Source organism: Didymosphaeria variabile (assembly GCF_027946475.1).
Source record: "Didymosphaeria variabile strain IMI 356815 chromosome Unknown scaffold_8, whole genome shotgun sequence".
In the NCBI taxonomy this organism is placed as follows: domain Eukaryota; kingdom Fungi; phylum Ascomycota; class Dothideomycetes; order Pleosporales; family Didymosphaeriaceae; genus Didymosphaeria; species Didymosphaeria variabile.
The window spans coordinates 529,052-548,654 of record NW_026611627.1 but is presented as its reverse complement, the minus strand read 5'-3'; the positions used below and the strand labels follow the sequence as shown (position 1 = coordinate 548,654).

Genomic DNA, 19,603 nt, shown 5'->3' with positions numbered 1-19,603 from the left:
TCCGCAGTGGATACGTCGATACGTCTGGGCGCAGTGGCCATGCAAACACAGATGAATTGGGCATAATTGTGCGTTCAGTTGTGGTTCATGGTTTTTTGACCGCTTGTTGATGTTTCATCAAAACAGACGGAAAAGACCGTCGTTGTAGACAAAGGACAGGAATGCATTCAAGGCTGGATCACTATGCACTGGGTCCCGCTAGCCTCACTCTACTGTGATGGATCATTCCAGGCGGGAAGCTTGTTCCAACAACACCGACAGCCGTCGAGGACCAAAATCGAATTTGAATCATCTTTCCGATTGTTGGGCAAGTGGAGGACCTTGGTAATTATCAGGTGACTGCTGGCACTGGGAAAGACGCGCAATGTTGTGCAACCTGCGCCAACTCATCAATTGTCCAGGGGACATGCCGGCCGCATAAAGCGCCGATTTGAACTAGTAGACTATTTTGCCCAAGATCAACCCCATCCGAGGACAGCGCCCGAAAGAGACAATTTCCCAGCCCAAACTCCGCGCTGTTATCTAGAATGTCCTCCGTAACCTGTGACGCCATATGATACAGAATGCATAGCCCGCTGGACCCATCGCTTCAAGTCGTTTGGTGAATATTTTTACACACTACCCGTATGAAGTCGTATCCTTATACGCGACCACCGGCCAACGCGGCGAACTGTTGCCTCAGCGCCATAATCTGCGCACGCGACGCCGGATCTAAGGAATCGATTTGCTGCTGAGTCAATGCCATGACTTGCTGGTACGCTGCGAGCTGTTCCGGAGACAAAGCCAGTTGGGCTGGCTGAGGCGGCTGGCCATACGGTTGCTGCACTACTTGCGGCGGTGTTGGGACAGGCTGAGGAGTGTAACCGGAATAGCTTTGCGGTGGCCGAGCGGGCTGCGGTGCAGGTGGTTGTGGTTGCGGCGGAGGAGCTGCTGCCGCTGGAGGGGCCGGATCGATGAGCGAGCCGAGGACGTTGGTATCGACAAGATTTAAGAGCAGAAGTGCCTGAAATATCGCGTAGGCGAGTTGTGGTGCCTGCCTGAAAACCTCCGTAGCCTTTGCGGGCTCGGTCATGACCAGACCCTTCATCTGAGAAATGATGTCGAGCAGCTGCGGTGGAGGAAGAGTGTTGAGTGTGAGAGATATCGAATCTGGACACGAAAGGTTGGGCTGGAGCTCGGCGCCAGGTGGGAGCGGAGGGAGCGCGGAGGACTGTGGTGCTGCTGCAGCAGCAACGTCTAGCTGTCCATTGACTGGTGCCGAGTTGTTCGCGGGCGCGTTGTCGCCAGCGCCATTGTCGTTCGACCAATCCACCCGCAGTTTCCTTCCCATCAACTCATGGTCGTTCAGGTTGCGAACTGCGGAGGCTGCTGAATCGCTGTCTGCGAACTCTGCGAAGCCAAACCCCTTGGGTCGGCCAGTTTCCTTGTCGTAGACGAGCCGGAAGTTAAGGACTTGGCCAACGCGGCCCAGCGTCTCTATGATGATTTCCTCATTGCCGCCTGCGAAGCGTTAACTGTTGCGCACGAGGGCAGGACAAGTGAAGGGCAGCGCCGCTGCACGACCATTAGATTCGACTTACCATAGGGAATGTTACCAATAAACACAACGCGACCGGCCTTGTCGTTGGGTGCCATGGCGACGGTTGTGTGTGGTGGCAGTTGTGAGAGGTTCTTTGAAGTTCACGATGAGATGCGATTGAGCGACGACCGCGTCGAAGCTCGGGCCACATTGATGCAGTTCTTAGCCCAAATCGGTTAGCATGCTACCTCCCTCTGAAAGAGCCTCCCTGATCCATAGTCGATTCACTGGAGATGACACGGCATTTGGCATGCATACAATTTGTATCTCACAGAAAAATCTAGCTTTCAGGTATCTACGCAGCATGCTTTCTGCCTTTTCTAGGACATCGTCTACAGTTTAGGCCCGCAGCACGCACCTCCTTGCCCAACAACCGCCTCTGTTGTAGGCTGGTGATGCTGCTCGCTTACCAAGGTACTCTTGTTGAAACTCTGCTCGCTCGGTGGTACGTCCAGTGCCGGATTCTGTGGGTACACAATCAGTTTTCACTCATATGCAGGGGTAATCGAGGAGACTTGCCTTGTCGAAAAAGTTTACGGGCTTCATGTGGATCTTCAAGATCTCGCACGGCATCACAGGGAAGTCCTATCCGAAGTCAGGGGCGTCTCAAAGAAACAGGCCGCGTAAACTCACCTCAATTCGCGGTATGTGGTTGATACCCGCCTGAATGTACAGGACAAAGTCATCATCCTTCACGTTTTCTTTGCGGTCTGCCCATGCCCTAACACCTGTGCCTCCTCTGCTCTGGTTGGTATATTTACCACCAGCGTACAGCTCATCGTCACGATACTTCACAACGTAGATGTTGTGGTCTGAAAACTCCGCGCGCTTGTAGTTGAAGCTGTCTTTGTCTGACAAGATCTTCTGGAACGGCGGTGCTTGGATCTTGTACGCCATGGGCTTGCCATTGACAGGGTTGCGTTTGTTCACGTTCTGGATCTTGAAAGTGCGATTGTTGTCATAGTCGATGTCGTAGCCGCCTGATTGCTCGACGACTGTCTCTTTCACGTAGTAACCCGTGCCGTGGGGGTTGAAATCGGATCGTGGCATAGCGAATGCTTCATCGTAGACTAGTCGATTGTTCTGGCCTTCCAGGAACGGGTCCACTCTCAGTGAGAAGATATGTTGGTGGTGGACAGCAAGGACGCCAGGATGAACAACAGTACCGAATGGTACCTCTACACCTTCATCGATTGGTTGTGTGCTCAATATACCGGTTGCACGAATCTCGTAATTGACTTCTCCGGCTTGATTGAAGATGAAAGCCAGAATGTATTCGTAATTTGAAACAGTGATGATCGACTGTAGCACCAACTCTCGCGAGCGAGCTACAGCTGCTCGACCAGTGCGGTAATTGGTGTGCTTCCAGCCGATGCCAGCATCTTGTTCGTGGATGCATACGCAGTTCTCCATCGGAACCACGCCGCCTTTGTCGTCCGACAATACCGCATCGAGGTAGTAGATGGATCCTAGGCAGTCGCACCCTAGTTTCAGATTGTTGGCCATGATACCAGCACCAGCATCACCAAGATCAAAGGCCGATTTCTTGTGGAAGGGATGTCGAGGGTCGGCGTACGGAATGTTCATGTCGCTCAGACTCAGTCTATAGAACAAGCTGCGGTTGTCGTATCGCACGTCGTACAATACCATGCCTTCTCGCTGGTTGAACCCAACCCTAAACTTCCACTTTTGCCATTGCAGAACATTAGATGTCCCTTCCTGAGTGACGGAGAAACTAGCGCCTTCTGGTTGCACCACGTTCAATGGCTTCAGGTCGGTCCTCAAAGTCTGGTGCTCTGGAATGTACTCGTTTGCTGGATGAACAGGCCATTTGCCTAGCGGCTTAATCGTATTGTCAGGACCTGTTGGCAAAGTATCGATGCGAATGACTTTCATGGTTTCAGTAGTGATGACCGGGCTGACTGGTAGTGGTAGTGCGTAATGGTTCGAGTCGGCTTCTGATGAATTGAGCGGGTCTCGCATGTATAGGAAGCATTGGTACAATCGCTCCTCATCGTTGACTCCGTCGGAACCGTAGATCCAGGGGTCGCTGATTACTACTGTGCCCTCTGGAAGCTGTAGTTTCGCGATGGCATCTTTGACGCCCTCATCTTCGAGCGCAATTTTCTCAATACGCACGATCTCTTCACCATCACCGTTGGCGTGGACGAAAGGACCTAGGAGAACGTTGTGGAGTACACGGCCTGATTGGAGATCAACTATCGCTTCATGGAACTTGTTCTACACGGCCGAAACGTCACTAAAGCTCAATATGATTAGGCTTGTACGCTTACTGTGTTACGAATGTAATAGTTTATGAAAGCTCTCCTGCTGACTGAAGGTAGCTGGGTTCCATTGTGCTCAGCCTCCAGGTACGGAACGACCTCCGCTTTTGGTGGCTCCTGTAGCGTCACAACCTTGAAATGAAGGTCAGTGTGCGCTGGCCACGAAGCTTTGATTATCGCTGCTGCGGATGTGAGTTCTGTTTCCGAGAGCGGTGCAAGTGGGTGCATAGGCACCGCCTTAGTAAGGCGTGAGGCCGGGGTATCGGAGACAACTTCGGTCGACATGTTGCAAATTTGACGTCGGAACGAGTTGAGGGATTCGGTAAAGAAGTGTTCTTGAAAGACGTTATATCTCCCGCGGATGGCGACCAGCACTAAGCGTTGGCTAGTGGAGACATTTGCTACCAGCCTGCGATGTTCGCTGTGACAAAGATAAGGAGTGATGATCTATTGGTATCTTACTGATCAGTACAAGCCGCGCCTTTTTGCACTTCGCATGTACCTAACATAACAGGTCTAGGCGCTTTTGCGAGCGGTGAAATGTATGGAGTGAGGAAGCGAGGCTGGTGGCAAGGGAAGCCGCTACCCCGCTTTTAGGCCGTCGCTGCGTCCCCCGCGGAACGTGGGACAGTTGGCCGAAGTTTCTCTTCTATATCCACGAACGACTCATAGAAGATACCATGGCAGAAGGTACAAAGAGAGTAGCTTACAAGCGCGTAGAGGGTCGATTCTTCTTTCCGCTGCTAGTGTGGATGAAAGGTTAACAGCAGTGTAGCATGGCGACACAGCGTCACGAGCGTCTATCAGTACAGCATCTCCTCATCCACCTACATCGCGGATCTCCGCTCACATGCTTCTTTCCTAGTCAGCTACTTGTCTCCAAAACAATGTCTGAGGGGAATGGCCGACGAAATTGACACGCATGAGGTCTCTAAGGCGCCAGAATGACAATATCTCACTGCTCCACAACCGCTTCCTTTGCATTGCCCGTGCTTGAGTCAGATGACGACGACAAGCCATCGCTTTGCTGCATCTGAAGTTTTTCAGCCTTTCGAATGCCTGTCATTGACATCAGTGACGATCTTTACCGTGAGCCAGGAATTCGGCGATGTGCCTTCCAGCTACCGAAGGCCACTTTGGCCTCATCCAACCACCATGGTCCAAGAACAGTTCTCTGCCGTCTCCATTTCGATCGATCGATTATCCTTTCGTCGTCGATGCCATTGCGTCTTCTTCGGCTTTTCTGTTCTCGGTCGCCAGCTGATTAATGTTTCAGTATACTCAATATTGGTGAGATATTAATATATTATGCTTGGAACCGAATCTCCAGCTTATGCCCCCCACACCCGTTTCTATCACGCACATACCCCAGTCAATTTCTTTGGCCCATTGGTCCAGTAGAGGGCATGGCGGCTCTCGGCTCAAGTCGCGTGGATGGCGATTATCATATACTTTGATTGCTCGTCCACACATGCGCCGTGTCACAACCTTCTTCAATAATCACGACACCGAATATGCTCTAGAAGGCTGCCGGTTATTACCCATCGATAGCGGACATTGGCGCTCCGGTTCGTGGCTGGGCGTCTGTCGGCGGCTTTGGCAGAAGTAGAGGGCTTTCAGTACCTTATAATCTAGGACTTCAATGCACAAGTCCCCGATGCTGCCATGTGATGTACTATGAGGTTGGGAGCTAGGGGGGCTCAGAGTACTTAAAGTGGTGGATGAGGCTCCGAATGAATGCGCCCACAGAAAACATCTCTCACATACCACAATGAAGTCTTTCGCTGCCGCCGCCTTCCTCCTCGCCACCCTCGCTGAGGTTGCGCAAGGCCACTGTAAGTCGATCCCAACCTGCCATGACACCACCTACTCACAACCATTCAGACATCTTCCAATACCTCACCGCCAACGGTGCGAAGGGTGCCCAGTACCAGAACATCAGGAAGAACACGAACAACAACTCACCCGTCACCGTATTGACCGACACCAATCTTCGCTGCAACGTAGGAGGCGCTTCAGGAAGCAGTACTACCACCGTCTCCGTCGCCGCCGGCTCCTCAGTCAGTTTCACCGCAGACCAAGCAGTCTACCACCAGGGCCCCGTCTCCTTCTACATGACCAAGGTCTCTGACGCCCCAGCCGCTGATGGCTCCTCCGACTGGTTCAAGATAAAGGAGATTGGTCCGACGTTCAGCGGCGGCCAGGCGAAATGGGACTTGAGCCGTAAGCACCTCACCTTGCAGTCCTCAGATTTGACAATCAAAAAAAACCTTGCTAACGAACTTCACAGAGACATATTCTGTCAATATCCCAAGCTGCGTCGCACCCGGTGACTACCTGCTTCGTATCGAACAGCTCGGTATCCACAACCCTGGGTCGCCGCCTCAGTTCTACATCTCTTGCGCGCAGGTGAAGGTTACGGGGGGGGAGGGTCGGGGACGCTCTCGCCGACCACTAAGATCCCTGGGCATGTTAAGGCTACGGATTCGGGGTACACTGCGAACATCTACAGCCCAGACTTCAAGAGCTATGTTGTTCCTGGACCGAAGGTGGCGACTTGCTGAGGAAATAGCAAAGAGTTTAGTGAGGACTCTATAGTACGTGATAGAGAATGCGCGAGCACCGTCGAGATTTACTATCAAATTCTTCCCTCCTTGTTTCGTTCAGCTGCAGTGAATATCTGCTACTTGGTGTACGTGCACAGTGGCCGACGGTATAAGTCGAACTTCTCGCCCATAACCCCTTTCATGGACAGTAATGATATAGTTTCGAAGTACGGTTGCAGACATCTGCGATAACGCGGGTTACTCTAGGATATAGGATCCTTTGTACTTGTCAGCGGGAGGGAGCCCCTACCAAGAGTATAAGTTTCTTCATCAAACTCCTGTCATGTATACACATACATACATCCTGAAATATGACCGTGACTCCTCCCAACTAAAGTTCAAAATCCTATACATGCACCGACGGACCGAAGCTGTTGAGTAAAGTTTAAGCCAAACTCTAGACTACCGTTCATGGGCCTGCCACAGATAGCCATCCCTGTGTAACAACTGTTGCTGGAGCTCGAAAACACTCACACAGAATAGGTCTTGTACATAACGTATTCTAGAATCAGAGACAGTACAAGTGGACCCACGCATGGTGATCAAGAGCTTTGTTGGGGAATTGTGATCGGGACATTATTCGGCACCTCCCGCACCTCAAACCGCGGTGCCGCGCTAGAAATCTAGTCTACCAAACTACAGAGCGGTGGGCACATGGCAACAAGAAACCTCCGCTGCAACAGATCCGAGCTAAGACAACTTTAAAGGTCGGCATCTGCTCCTGAACAGCGGATCAACTTCAGGGGATCCGTAGAGGTGCACAAAGAGGCATTCCAAGACTTCCGGTAGCATTGTCGGCAACGACTCACGGGCGGGCACGGCATAAGGGGTTACAGTACATCCCATCTCATGAGATGTTCATAAACATTGGAATTGTCATCTAAAAGGTGCAGACAGACCCAAACAACCGCAAGTGAATAGCAAAGGTATCATCGCCCCAACGTCAGCCTCCGCTCCAGCCCGACATCCACCTGTTACCGTTCATCCCCTGATACCACTACACAATTTTGTCTGCGTCTGTTAGCACCTATCCTGGTACGCTAATCGCAACGAAGGGACTCACACTCCATAACAGCTGACTCAGTCAAATCCCGTCGCAGATAGCCGCTTATTTGTGCTGCGAACAATGTCAGACTCATTTCAAGGTGGGGGTATACGAAGTACGTACAGGGCAGGAGTCGCAGCTGCAGCTAGATCCGCAGTTGCAGGTTCCAGAAGAAGCACATCCGCAGTTACCCATGATGAATGATAAGGTATGTGTTGGATATCGAAAATCGAAGATTATAGAAATAGTTTGAAGGTGAGTTTGAAGTTATCGAGGTGTGTTGAGTGAGGGGGAGGAAGTGCTCTGGAGTAGACTTATATGCAGCGCTCGGCGCCGTTTGTGCGGACGACCTAACGCCCGCACAAGTGCCTCAACGCTAGGCCGCGCACTCGGCGCCCGGAGAGCCCCGCACATTACTTCACATGCCGCCGTTCATTGGCGGAGACGGTGGCGGTGCGTGGATTGTGCGTCTGGGTACGAAGCGTGGGTCCACTGGGCGTTTGAGGCAGGAGCGTGTGTGGTGGCGAGTGTTTGCAATACGACGGGCTTTACGTGGGTGCAGGGCGTTTGTTGGAGGGGTAGGATTCTGCGTGCGTCATGGCGGCCGTGAATACAGGGACTGGGATTGATCTGGGGCGGGTAATGCGCGTGGGGCGGGAAGGGCAAGTGGCGCGGGAGAGGTCATGGAGTTACACAATCGAAATAGGAAGAGTCTCTGTAGTTGGAAGGAAACATTTGTGAGGTTACTGCACTCCAAGATACAGAGAAGATCGTGGGTGGTGATCTGTTCGCTATCTTGAGCTACTTATTATTGGCAAGGGTGCTAGTGGCAGCTTGGAGAGTGGTCTTATTTTCTAGCGTCTCTCGTTCTCAACATAAGATTTCAGATGCCATACAAGGGTATGATCAAAACGAGGGCTGTTAAGGTCGAGCTTCAGAAGCCAAAGCACGCCAGTGGGGTGACCCATTTCACGTGTCTGAAGGGAGACCTCGGGACCTCCGAGGATCCCCTGAAGTGGTACATCCACATCCATTCACCGGTGGACTCGTCAACGTGTAGAAGCATTGTCCCGAGGAAGTCCTCCAGTAGCTGTCACGTAGTCCAGATGCGCGTGCCATGTACTTTGTTCTTGCGTCGCCACCTTCGTAGCAAATGTTCGAAGTGCTAAACGTCTTGCTTGAGCCAGGTTTCGCAAAAGCTAACCGGAATATGTTGCCATTTTCACACTCTTCCTGTCATCCCTTATCCCCCTTCTAGCCGCAGCACACCGTCACCTCCTCCTGCATCCGATCTCTGCTACCCTGCGACACGTTGAACGACTCCCAACCGAAGACAAAGTATCCGAGAAACGCTCCGATGAAGATGCAAATGATGATGTATCCGTTGTAGTACATGGCCAGCAACATGACGAAGTACGCGACTGCAAACTGCAGCATGTGTAGCAAAGCACGAATACCCTGTTGCAGGACGTTGGGTCGGAACGATCGCGGAGGAACCGTGCGGGTGATAGCGCTCGCGGTGTTCTTGTTCATGGCGTCGGAAGAAGAGGGGCTCGGATCTGGGCTCGCGTGTGCGAGAGAACGAGTGTGTTGGGAGAGGATGTAGCGGTCGTACTCTTTGCCGGCGCGGCGAAGGAACTCGAGTGAGAGGACGAGGAGGATGACGCCGATGCATGAGCCGGCAAACATTCCTTTGGAAGTGTTGTGCCAGGTGCTGGAGAGGAAGCCTAGCTGGTATCAGTATATATGCTATCAAGCTTGCGCAGTGTAGTCTTCAGGTCGGCAGGCCGCAGTCCAGTTCAACTTTCGCACCAGTGCCAAACCTGAGTCCTCTGTGCTGGCCCAGGATAGACAATATAGGAACTGACGGCACTAAAGATTTCGTCCACTGGCTATATTTCATGACAACCTGGACCTGAGACCGACGTATTGGGGGATGACCGGTCGTGACGCGGGTATGCATCGGCGCACTGCTGCGCGACAGTGACTTACAAGTATCGACGGTATACCAGTTCCACAACATCTAGAACATACTTTCAGCCTTTTAGCTTGCGAAAGACTGAGGTCACTTACGCTTATCTTGCAGGCGCTCGCACCGCCGCCGCCCATGTCCATCCCGCCCATATCCATGCTGGCAGTGCTCGAGGGCATCGCAGCCGTGCTCGTCGCGGTGCTCATGCTCATATCCTGTCCGCACACACATCAAAGTCAACGCTCGCCACAATTGCCATGACATGGAAGTAGACTCACCATGCCTGACATTGACATATCCATTGACATAGTCATCGTGTGGGATGTTGGGATGTTGTCGGTCGATAGCCGTGAGGGCTAGAGACGGATAGCGAACCAAAGCTATATGAAGCTGACGAGGATAATCGGAACGGATGTAAAGCTGCAAGCCGTTCATAAAAGATAACGGGTGACAGCGCGCAGAAATGAGCAAGTTTTGCTCACGGTGCTCAGGTGAAGTACAGGAGGGTACCGTTTGTGCTGCACAGATGCAGTCGTGACAGGACAAGAGAAGAAGGAACGACACGGTTGATAAAGCCGATCGTGAGAGCGAAAGGGCTCATGTTATCAAACAAAGCGACGGAAGCGCAGAAGACGATCTGCTTGTAGAAACAATGTGTTGCGGTTGCGTTGTCCCAGTGTGTAGGCGAGCCAACACGCTATCGTGCGACAAACACCTGCAACCCGCCATCGGACAAGGTGGGATCATTCTGAATGGATCGCCAAGCGGCGAGCGAGCAATGTGCTCACCATAAATTGGGCGCGAGTCTGTTTAAACACCAACATCGTTCGACGATAATTTGTGACCTTTCCTCGCCCGTGCCGGGTAACTTGCGCATATGCACTCACGAGGCGCCAAACAGGCAATAGCGTGAGCCATGATCGCCCACTAGTCCATTTATGCTTCAGAATGAGCACGTTGAGAGCAAATGCACGTTGATAGTAAATCGCATCCTACATGTGTACTTCTATGTTAAAATCCGACAGAAGCCTGTAGTTGCTGTATATAAAAGGTATTCGGTAGGGGTTGCCCTGCCCTGCAGCGGACCGCTCGGTACCAGGGTTGAGTATATTGCGCACCCACCGTGTGAGAACCCCTGTTATGGCGGACAAATTATTTCAGTATCTTCTGGTACAGAGGCGATCTCTGTGAGCTACTCATCTAGTTGTATCGGGAATTGACAATTGTAATGACTCCAGCAGTCTATCGATTTCTCCTTCTTCGCTCTTGCCAGGCGGATACTTGCGGCTCCATGGACATTCTCTAAACAAAGACGCTCAGGTCAAAAGCGTATGGTAAAAGTTTGAGAGCTCAAGTCGATGCATAAAAGTAGACTTTTGCTTTTTGTGTCCTCATTCTTAGTTGGGGAGCTCAAGGCGGATTTCCGAACAGTCCCCTGATCTAAGAGCTCAAAGTGGGCATGAACACCATCCGTTGGTATTGCGCAACGAAAATCATGATTGCTTATGATGTGTCTGATCTATGTACCCCATGGTAATTGTTCAATGCTGTGAAAAAGAAACGCCCACCTACACAGGCACCTCAGCCGCCGCCCGATGCTCAGCACTCCGCCGCCCCAATTGCTCAATGTTCTCTATAAACTTAATAAAGTAGCTAATTAATCATGTATAGTACGTTCGGATCTGATGGGACGGTGTTGTAAGATCCTTGTCGAGGGACATCGCCAAATCGGCCACCTCATTGTCGGACTGAGGCATTTGCCCACTCCGATTTGGCCTGTGCCCAGGACTGGTGAATGCGTCCGAAACCCCACACAGCCTTTTCCTCTTCCAGCTCCTCTAGCTTGCTTCTCAGCACCATTTGCGCTTTCTTCAGATACTCCACGTCTTTCCCAACAACCAACATCCTACTCTTGACCTCGGTCTCCAACTCTTTCAGCAGGATCTCTTCGCTCATCAAGCCAAGGAGCGCATCCCAACACTCCTCATCTTCCATTCCTATCCTATCAGCTAATGCGATGGCCTTTTGATTCTCCTCCACGTGCTGCTGGATCATTTGGGGTGGGGCAGGGAGCGCCACGCCTTCTATCGCCTTGCGGCAAAGCGGGCAGGTGCGGTGTGGGTACTTCGCCGGATCAGCAAGCGGAGTCTCCATCCATGTCTCCAGGCAACTCTTTCCGATGATATGACCACAGTACTTGATCTTGACCGGATAGTCGGAGATGAGGTCCTCAGCCGGGAACGAAGCAAAGTCTAAGTACTCGTTGCGGCAGACAGGGCAAGCGCCAGAACCCTCGGATGTTGAGTTGGCAAAGAAAGAGATTGGGACCGCGCATGTGAAGTTATTGACTTCGACCGACTGTAATTTGAGGAAAATTCGGTTGCGGATGGCTTCCTCTGACCGGCGCGGCAGGCCACGCTTCTTCTCATGACGAATACGTCGGTCATCCTGCTCTTGCAAACGTTTCAAAGTGTATCCGTGGTTCTCGGCATACCGGTAGTGCAGTACAATGGAGAAAGCGTATTTGAGGCTTTCTTTCACGCTTCCATGCTCCTCACCCGTAAGCGCCATATATAATCTCTCCATATCGGTCCGGACATTCGCAGGCTTTTCGATGGCGTGGCCAAGAAGGTGACTCATGTTCCCCTTGGGTAAATGGCGGGCTTGTAGACTGATGATCTGCAAGAGCCAGGATCGCGCCTGCTCCAATTCTTGTCTTGTTTGCTCTGCAGAAACGAATGTGTTCGAACGGAATGTGGTATGAGGATGCATGGCCTCCCAACAGTCGGAAAGGCGTTCAATAGGGCAGTGGAGTAGACCTTCGCTGACATTGTCGACGAGTGCCCGGAGTTGAGTGAGACGGTTGAGGCGCCGTTGCACTTGGCTGCGCGCTGCGAGTCGTTAGTATTTACAATCGAACGATGAAATGCTGGCCCAAAAGCTGGGATACTGATTTCTCTCCCTCGTTCGAAAAGTTACCAGACTGCTGTCTGGAAGGCTATAACGCCTGACTTGTGCTGACAGTGGTCACATGACAAGTCGCAGACCGCGGGCGACTCACCTTCCTCATTTGCAGGCATGCTTTTCACGCGTGGGGATGTGGTGGAAGAATCATCCATGACATCGACGGTGGATGTTAAGCGTTCGCTGTCCATGACGGAGTGAAGCGGAGATGGACTGACCATGGTCGTTGGTGGGGTTGTCGACTAGCGAGCCAAGCGCGATGGTGTAGTGAAAGCAGGTACCCGCGGTTGCGACACGATACAACACTGCACGTGGCGCCTGCAGGCGACGCTCGTTGCACAAGTTTTTCAAGATAACCAGGACCAGAATACCGCTTAATCGAGTCTATAACGCGTTGCCACTTCCTCATTCGGAAACCAATATATTGAAGCGATTCGCCAGAGCACTTACTCATCAGCTCACGATATCTATTCACAGCCAGAACCACTCATGAATGCACAAGAATCGCAAAGAGACCCCATAAGTGGCAAATTTTCTAAAGCATTGCGATGACAGACAACCGCTAACGAAACTTCTAACATAGGGTTCACCCTTATCAAGACTCTGCTCGTGCAGTACTAACGCAGAAGTTCGAATACAGTCAGCTTTTGTATTACATATCCTGGGGTAACACGCTATACTCAAACCTTTGACGTAGCGCTGTATGTTACTGATCGAAAGACAACAAGCATGACGTTGACTATTCAAGCACCAATCCTGAAAACTCTTTCATCATTCCATCATCCAATCCATGCTCCTCCGCGTCTGGCTTTCCAACATGCTCAGGGATTTCTTCAGCCTCTGAAGATTGTATGAGCTCGAACCCGAAATCATTACGCTCGTCCTCGCTCACTGACTCATGCACATAGCCTTTCCCACCAATGTCAAGCACGTCTATCGTGACTGGCTCCTTCGCCGTCTTGTCTTTGGTGTAAATGTGCACATAAAAGGGGATCCCTCTCACGTCGCCAATATGGTCCGCAGATAAGCGCGATACCGGACTATCCCCATGAACATATAGATGACCATCTTCGTAATAGGCAAAAGTCATCTGTTCCCTACCAATCGTCACATGCAAACGCATGTCTCCGTCATTCATCGGCTTCCCGTGATAAAACCATCTGGTTGTGCCGTTGGCAAGTTTGCGTGCTGCAGTTGCTGTAACTCCATTCCGTACGAGGATTGTTCCAGATTTCTTGCCCAACAAGTCGGTTTTGCAGTTGCTCAGGATGACCGAGAACACAATTCCTGGATGTAAACTGGATAGGTCAACGGCAAATGAATGCACCTCTTGAGATTCGGTCTGCAGGTATATTGGCTCTGATGTGATAATTTCAGGACTGCCGGCTACGATTTTTCGAGGAGAGAAAAGGCATGTAGCAGGTACTGTGGTTGCTTCGACCAAAGGGATTCGGGGTACATCTGGCAATCGATCCTTGTATCGCTTATAAGTCCTGGTGACCGATTCTTTGACCTTGCGGAGATTTTCCATAGATACGTATTCGGGTCTATCGTTCCCAAATTGCTGTGCAACATAGAAGGAGACGATCGCAGACATCAGCGAGGCGAAAAGTGAGCTGAGAGTGTACTGTGGCTTCCAGGTCCCGCCTTGAGCTTCTGAACGAAGAATATCGAAACACATTGTGCTGGATCTTTTGTCCTCCCGGTCAAGATAAGACCTGTAAGCATCCACATTGTACCGTCCCGTAGGTGTGTACAGTTGCACAATTGGCGGAGTCTCCGGGTATCCCTCGGAAATGTAGAAGGTGCCAACCAAGGTGAGGTGAGCCATGGCCCCGTCGTTCGGCATCATGATAAAGTAAAAGCGTGTAGCATCGTCGTCAGGATCCGGAGATATCACAGTCCGCAGATTAAAGAAATCCGCATTGGCTTCTTTGATTTCTCTCCAGACTCGCTGGAGAGTTTTGGGCTTCATTGTGAGTGTAAGGGAGCAAACGGAAAACACTCATAATAGAGCTCTGTATATAACCAACTATCGCATAGAGCTGACTCGAAGTGTTGGTCGTGAGTCACTCGGCCAGCTATGACAGGTGAGATCGCTTAGAGGACCTGCGCACATATTGGAGGTACATCCTAAAGCGCAACACGAAGACAGCATTCACTGAAGTTTTAGGCTGCAGATACGAGGTTAACAGCGTCTGATCATCAAGATAGTCGCCTATCTCGTCGGAAAGCATGTGTATTGAGGACACCAAATCTCGTGTGGTCTTGCAAAGGGCTGAGTTCGTGTCTACCGGGCTATAGATACGACAAGCAGTAGCCTATTTCGTGAGCGCTAGGCGGACCGCTCTTGCACTAACGCTTCATTTGGTTACAAAGAAAGCGCACCATGTGTCCAGTCATTACAGCACCGGACGACGGCATCAGGACTTACGTCGTGCCATCCCTCGAGTCCATTCGTGATCCAGTATTATGCTGCACGCAAACCTAAAGCCAGATTTCACAAGTGTCTGTAGCAACAAATACGGCGATACACATACACGCGCTTTCGTACAGGTGGGTGTCGCCGCGCAATCATCGTGCCGTGACTGCATATTGAGATGTACTCCACGCATGCTTTCGTACGGAGTGGAGACGCCAAACCCGAAGACCAAGGATCAAGCCGATGCTGCACCATCCCGACTAAAGTCACTGGTGTCTGTGAGCTGAGAACACTTAAGACGAGCCGAGTTGCAACCGCACGTTCATATCTTACAAACATCAGTTGAACTTCTCTCGAACCACTCGTCGCACATGAAGTCCGCTTTTCCAGATCTTCTTAAATAAGAGCGCACATTCACACGTGCAAAACGAGCGACCGAAAAAGGTATTGATCATGATGCGACAAGAGTTTGACCACTTTCTTACCAGATCATTGCGCACTTCTTATCCCACTGCGCGACCAAAGGTTTCAGCAAGGGCTAGCATCTTTATCACACATACATTGCAAGTGACGAGCTCATCGTCGAGGTTTACGGCGAGATAGTCACATTCTGCAGGAGCTACTAGGTTTGAGACAATCATACCACTATATGACTGTACGAACAATGCAAAGAGAAAGCTTGAGTATTGCTGGTAGGTTCGTCACGACATACCCTCCATGTTTAACAGCACAGTGCGGCACCTAACATCCCCTTTCAGGCCTGCGACTCGCTCCAGGCAACCATGAAAAGCGGAACTTGAACCGCGACTTTCCCCGCATAGTGCCGGAATTTTCGATAACGGCTTAGTTCTTCAAGCCGCCGACGTATACAAGAGGCGCGTATGTCGCCACTGCCTCAGGATCAGCCTCCGCATCACGCTTCAGACCCCCGGTATACACCAAAGGAGCATATGTGGCCGCGGCCTCGGTGCCAGCTTCAGCGTCCCTCTTCTTTAGCCCTCCGGTATACACGAGGGGGGCGTAAGTAGCTGCCGACCCTGTGTCAGCTTCAGCATCCCTCTTCTTCAGACCTCCGGTATACACAAGAGGCGCGTATGTAGCCGCTGCCCCAGTGTCGGCTTTTGCGTTTCTCTTGAGTCCACCAACATAGACTAGTGGAGCGTAGGTCGCCGCGGCTTCAGGATCGGCCTCAGCATCAGCCTCGCGCTTCTTCAGCCCTCCAGTATACACGAGAGGAGCATAGGTTGTCGCAGCTTCTATTGCCGCATCGGCATCTCGCTGCTTCAGTCCGCCAACGTACACCAGAGGAGCATAAGTAGCAGCCGCATCAGCGTCAGCATCAGCCTCGCGCTTCTTTAGCCCTCCAACGTAGACGAGTGGGGCATATGTGGCGGCGGCATCGGTGTCGGCCTCAGCATCGGCCTCCCTCTTCTTCAAACCTCCAACGTACACCAAGGGAGCGTAGGTAGCTGCTGCCTCGGAGTCGGCCTCAGCCTCCGCGGCCCTCTTGAGCCCGCCTACATACACTAGAGGTGCATAGGACGAGGCTTCTACCGTAGCATCATCTTTCTAATGAATGGATCAGTCTCTAGCATGAAGGCATAGAATGATCTAAACGGTGAGGGTAGACTTACCGGGAGCGGGGCAGCCGAAGCCACGGTAGCAAGAAGAGCCAACGTAGAGACCTTCATGATGACGTTGAAGATTGGTCCAAGAGTAAGCTTTCGAAGGGTATGGTGTGGCCGTGGTTGAGATGGGGAGATACCGTATCCCTTCTTTATACTCAGAGACTACCTGTTGTAACATTATCAGGTGTGGGCCAAGTTATTGGAAGATCTCATAGTGCTTCCACTTGAAGTTCCGCGTGTAGTCGTGCGAGATGCGTGGGGACGGGTGGATAGAAAACTCCATTCGGCAGGTGGTGAGTTGACGGATTTGAGGGGTGTTTGTTAGTATGCGAGGGCCAAAACACGACTGGCCAATGCATGCTTGGTGGAAGTACGACTGATGATCACCTTCCTACTGTGAGAAGTTCGTCATCTTCGTCTACGCGGGAATACGACGGACTTGATGCATAGTAAGCCTTAAGATGTAAAGCTGTACATCATCAACCACGTGCAGCTGTAAGGCTGAGGTTTGGGCGGGAATACTCAAGCTGACTTTACAAGACACATCAAGAGGCAAAGTAATAGCATCTTGGTAGAAGATACTGGACCGCATTGAGCTTTGCAGCCTATTGTGCTGCTGAAAATTCAAGCATGTCAACATGTCGCCAAGCACCAGCTTCTGGGCTGTAACGCGATGCTGTACAACTATGCAGTCACCTGATTCCAGAAGCCTATACTCACCTATACGGCTGAGTACGCTACTCGGCATCATACAGCATGACTACCTGCCGAACTAGGAAGGTGGGGTGGTTGCCGAGCGTATACGGGTCTCCTAGATCCTACGCCTAGTGAGTCTTGCCGAAGCGTAACGACTCTTGATAGTACGCTCGAGATCTGCGGGGCGCCTTGGAATTGACTGGTCAACTGCCAACTTGAAGGATTTTCAATTGCATATGTTCGATTCACAATTAGTCGGTGGTGTCGTAACCCCCGCAGAATGAAGATAGCACTCGCGCGACAAGCAGTGGGCCTTATCAGACCTGCAGCCTGCCCCGCGCATCCGGTTCATGTTGCAGAGGCTCAAGATCTCTGCTGCGTATGGGTAACGCCTGTTACTGTGGACACGACTAGCGAATCTCCTCTCCTTGAACATCCTTCAATTTGAAAGTTTACGTCACGGGAAGTGCACCAAATACCGACCTTCAAAGTCGAATCATACTTCGTTGCAGGGAGCCTTTCTTCCCTTTCCTCTCTGAGGAAAACCTGCGCAGCCTCATGTATACTCCTCATTAATCATACACGATGTCTTATAGTCACGACTCTGTGGACGAACGGACAACCTTCCTAGACGAGGAGAAACATGAACGAAGCTCCGACCATCGCGGTCTCTCACCAAGAACGTTCAAGCTACTCACTTTATGCAACGCGGTGTTCTTCCTCGCGACGCTGTCGTTGTATGCTTCGTCATGGATTGAGTTTTCCGTTGATGGGAGGCTCAACCCGATATTGAGGCAGTTTCATTCATACTGTATGTCGCTCTACAGATTCGTTGGTTCGGCTTCTGATATGAACAGCTCCTCTCATCGATGCAGTCGATCTCCCGCTAGAGGTGAAGACCATGAATGGCACACTGTATCCCAACCATCATCCCTCAGTGGCACGTGGCCCACCCAGCCCAGAAAAGGATGCTGTATGGAATGAGTGGGAGATCACGCGCGTTTATGCCATCACAGCGGACCAGATCCGCGCGTTGGGCAAAGACCCCACGACAGCTACTAAACTTGAAGTACGTCTGTTGCTGAGTCGCAAAACTTTCCCCCTAATGACCAGTGCAGGACGAAGTTTACGGTCTCGGCGACGACGCATATGCCTCTACCTTCGACATCTATCACCAACTACACTGCCTAAACATGCTGCGAAAACTCGTCTACCCAGATTATTACCCTAAGGCACGGATGCAATTCCCGCACGCTCAGGACCCAAAGGTCATGTTCGAGATACACATGGACCACTGCATTGACATGTTGATGCAGACGATTCAATGCAGCGGCAATCTCAACCTTATCACTATGCATTGGGTGAATGAAGAAGCCATTCCATTTCCCGACATGAGCATCAACAGGCAATGCGTTGCGAATTTTGATGCCTTGACGGAGTGGCGGAAGGAACACCAGGTGGACCCGGTGAAATACGTTGCGATGAGTAGGTTCTGTCTTTGGGAGCGGAGTCTAGAATTCTGCTGACTGCGTCATTTTAGAAAAGCCTCAGGACGTGAAGCAGCTGCCGGAGGCGGATATGTGGTACAAGTACTTTAGGCCGGACAAGGTGAATCCGAACCATGTCAATGGCGCAAATCCGGACGAGGACTTCAATCTATAAGCAGAGAATTAGCGCGCAGTATCTACAAAATAGAAGAAAGTTGTTTTCATTTGCCCTTATCTCTAGATGCGAACTATGAACCCCTGTATGTAATTTTAGTAGGTCATCGAAATGTGGCGACAGAAGCATGGGAAGCAGATTATATAGTATGTAAGTAGTAGAGCGTAACACTTCATAAGACTCAATCAGCGAAGAGTCAGATTGATTGGGATTTGAGCTTGTTATAAGACAGCGTAGAAGCCGAAGAACTCGTTGTCAGGTCTGTCAGGTTAATAGTAAGTGACGGCCTACTAGTAGGACCCCTTGGTCGCCACTTCTTCGTGCTTAAATCTAGTGTTCGAGTCGTCCAGATACCATATAGGTTGCCCACATTCTGTTGTTTTGCTTTCAACTAAGATTACGATACGGAGATCCACGTTTCACACCTACAACAATGCGTGCCAGTGAGTCCAGCCTGGGTTCAAAATGAAGCTAAGAATGATGGTGTCGCATAGACAGGATACCATCGGCGTGAAAGATGCGTAGCCGTACATGGTCGAACGGTGGAGAAAACCGGAGTAACGATTACACGTCAAGGCGACGTGCGAAAACGGTGGACGGTCGAAAGGCTGACGATCGTACACATTGCTGCCTTCGTGATTAAATCCTGCTCTTGAATGGGCTCGCAAACGGCAGGGTAACAACCTGATGCGGAACAGGTTGTCGAATTGTGGGGTCTCCAATCACGCTTCCCCCTATTGAAAC

General features: G+C 51.2%; 8 protein-coding genes across 8 annotated transcripts; 2 read left to right on the top strand and 6 right to left on the bottom strand.

The window, feature by feature from the left end:
- Positions 1-640: 640 nt before the first annotated feature.
- Positions 641-1,635, bottom strand: N0V89_010413 (uncharacterized protein; the record flags this gene model as incomplete). The annotated part of the gene is made up of 2 exons (XM_056219157.1): positions 641-1,500; positions 1,581-1,635. 2 exons carry the CDS (start codon positions 1,633-1,635, stop codon positions 641-643), a joined length of 915 nt encoding a protein of 304 aa, XP_056066284.1.
- A 276-nt stretch (positions 1,636-1,911) lies between these two features.
- Positions 1,912-4,149, bottom strand: N0V89_010412 (uncharacterized protein; the record flags this gene model as incomplete). Its single annotated transcript, XM_056219156.1, has 4 exons — positions 1,912-2,043; positions 2,099-2,164; positions 2,213-3,820; positions 3,874-4,149. The coding sequence occupies 4 exons, from the start codon at positions 4,147-4,149 to the stop codon at positions 1,912-1,914; spliced, it is 2,082 nt and encodes a 693-aa protein (XP_056066283.1).
- A 1,486-nt stretch (positions 4,150-5,635) lies between these two features.
- Positions 5,636-6,462, top strand: N0V89_010411 (uncharacterized protein; the record flags this gene model as incomplete). Its single annotated transcript, XM_056219155.1, has 3 exons — positions 5,636-5,699; positions 5,749-6,087; positions 6,155-6,462. The coding sequence occupies 3 exons, from the start codon at positions 5,636-5,638 to the stop codon at positions 6,460-6,462; spliced, it is 711 nt and encodes a 236-aa protein (XP_056066282.1).
- Positions 6,463-8,769: 2,307 nt separating this feature from the next.
- CTR3 (Copper Transporter integral membrane protein that functions in high affinity copper transport) lies at positions 8,770-9,801 on the bottom strand (the record flags this gene model as incomplete). The annotated part of the gene is made up of 3 exons (XM_056219154.1): positions 8,770-9,246; positions 9,550-9,556; positions 9,794-9,801. The coding sequence occupies 3 exons, from the start codon at positions 9,799-9,801 to the stop codon at positions 8,770-8,772; spliced, it is 492 nt and encodes a 163-aa protein (XP_056066281.1).
- Positions 9,802-11,224: 1,423 nt separating this feature from the next.
- Positions 11,225-12,672, bottom strand: N0V89_010409 (uncharacterized protein; the record flags this gene model as incomplete). Its single annotated transcript, XM_056219153.1, has 2 exons — positions 11,225-12,378; positions 12,549-12,672. The coding sequence occupies 2 exons, from the start codon at positions 12,670-12,672 to the stop codon at positions 11,225-11,227; spliced, it is 1,278 nt and encodes a 425-aa protein (XP_056066280.1).
- Positions 12,673-13,190: 518 nt separating this feature from the next.
- UBC6_2 (Ubiquitin-conjugating enzyme E2 6) lies at positions 13,191-14,426 on the bottom strand (the record flags this gene model as incomplete). The annotated part of the gene is made up of 1 exon (XM_056219152.1): positions 13,191-14,426. One exon carries the CDS (start codon positions 14,424-14,426, stop codon positions 13,191-13,193), a length of 1,236 nt encoding a protein of 411 aa, XP_056066279.1.
- A 1,290-nt stretch (positions 14,427-15,716) lies between these two features.
- Positions 15,717-16,564, bottom strand: N0V89_010407 (uncharacterized protein; the record flags this gene model as incomplete). Its single annotated transcript, XM_056219151.1, has 2 exons — positions 15,717-16,442; positions 16,508-16,564. 2 exons carry the CDS (start codon positions 16,562-16,564, stop codon positions 15,717-15,719), a joined length of 783 nt encoding a protein of 260 aa, XP_056066278.1.
- A 1,218-nt stretch (positions 16,565-17,782) lies between these two features.
- On the top strand, positions 17,783-18,859 carry N0V89_010406 (uncharacterized protein; the record flags this gene model as incomplete). The annotated part of the gene is made up of 4 exons (XM_056219150.1): positions 17,783-18,008; positions 18,055-18,266; positions 18,316-18,682; positions 18,738-18,859. The coding sequence occupies 4 exons, from the start codon at positions 17,783-17,785 to the stop codon at positions 18,857-18,859; spliced, it is 927 nt and encodes a 308-aa protein (XP_056066277.1).
- Positions 18,860-19,603: the final 744 nt, after the last annotated feature.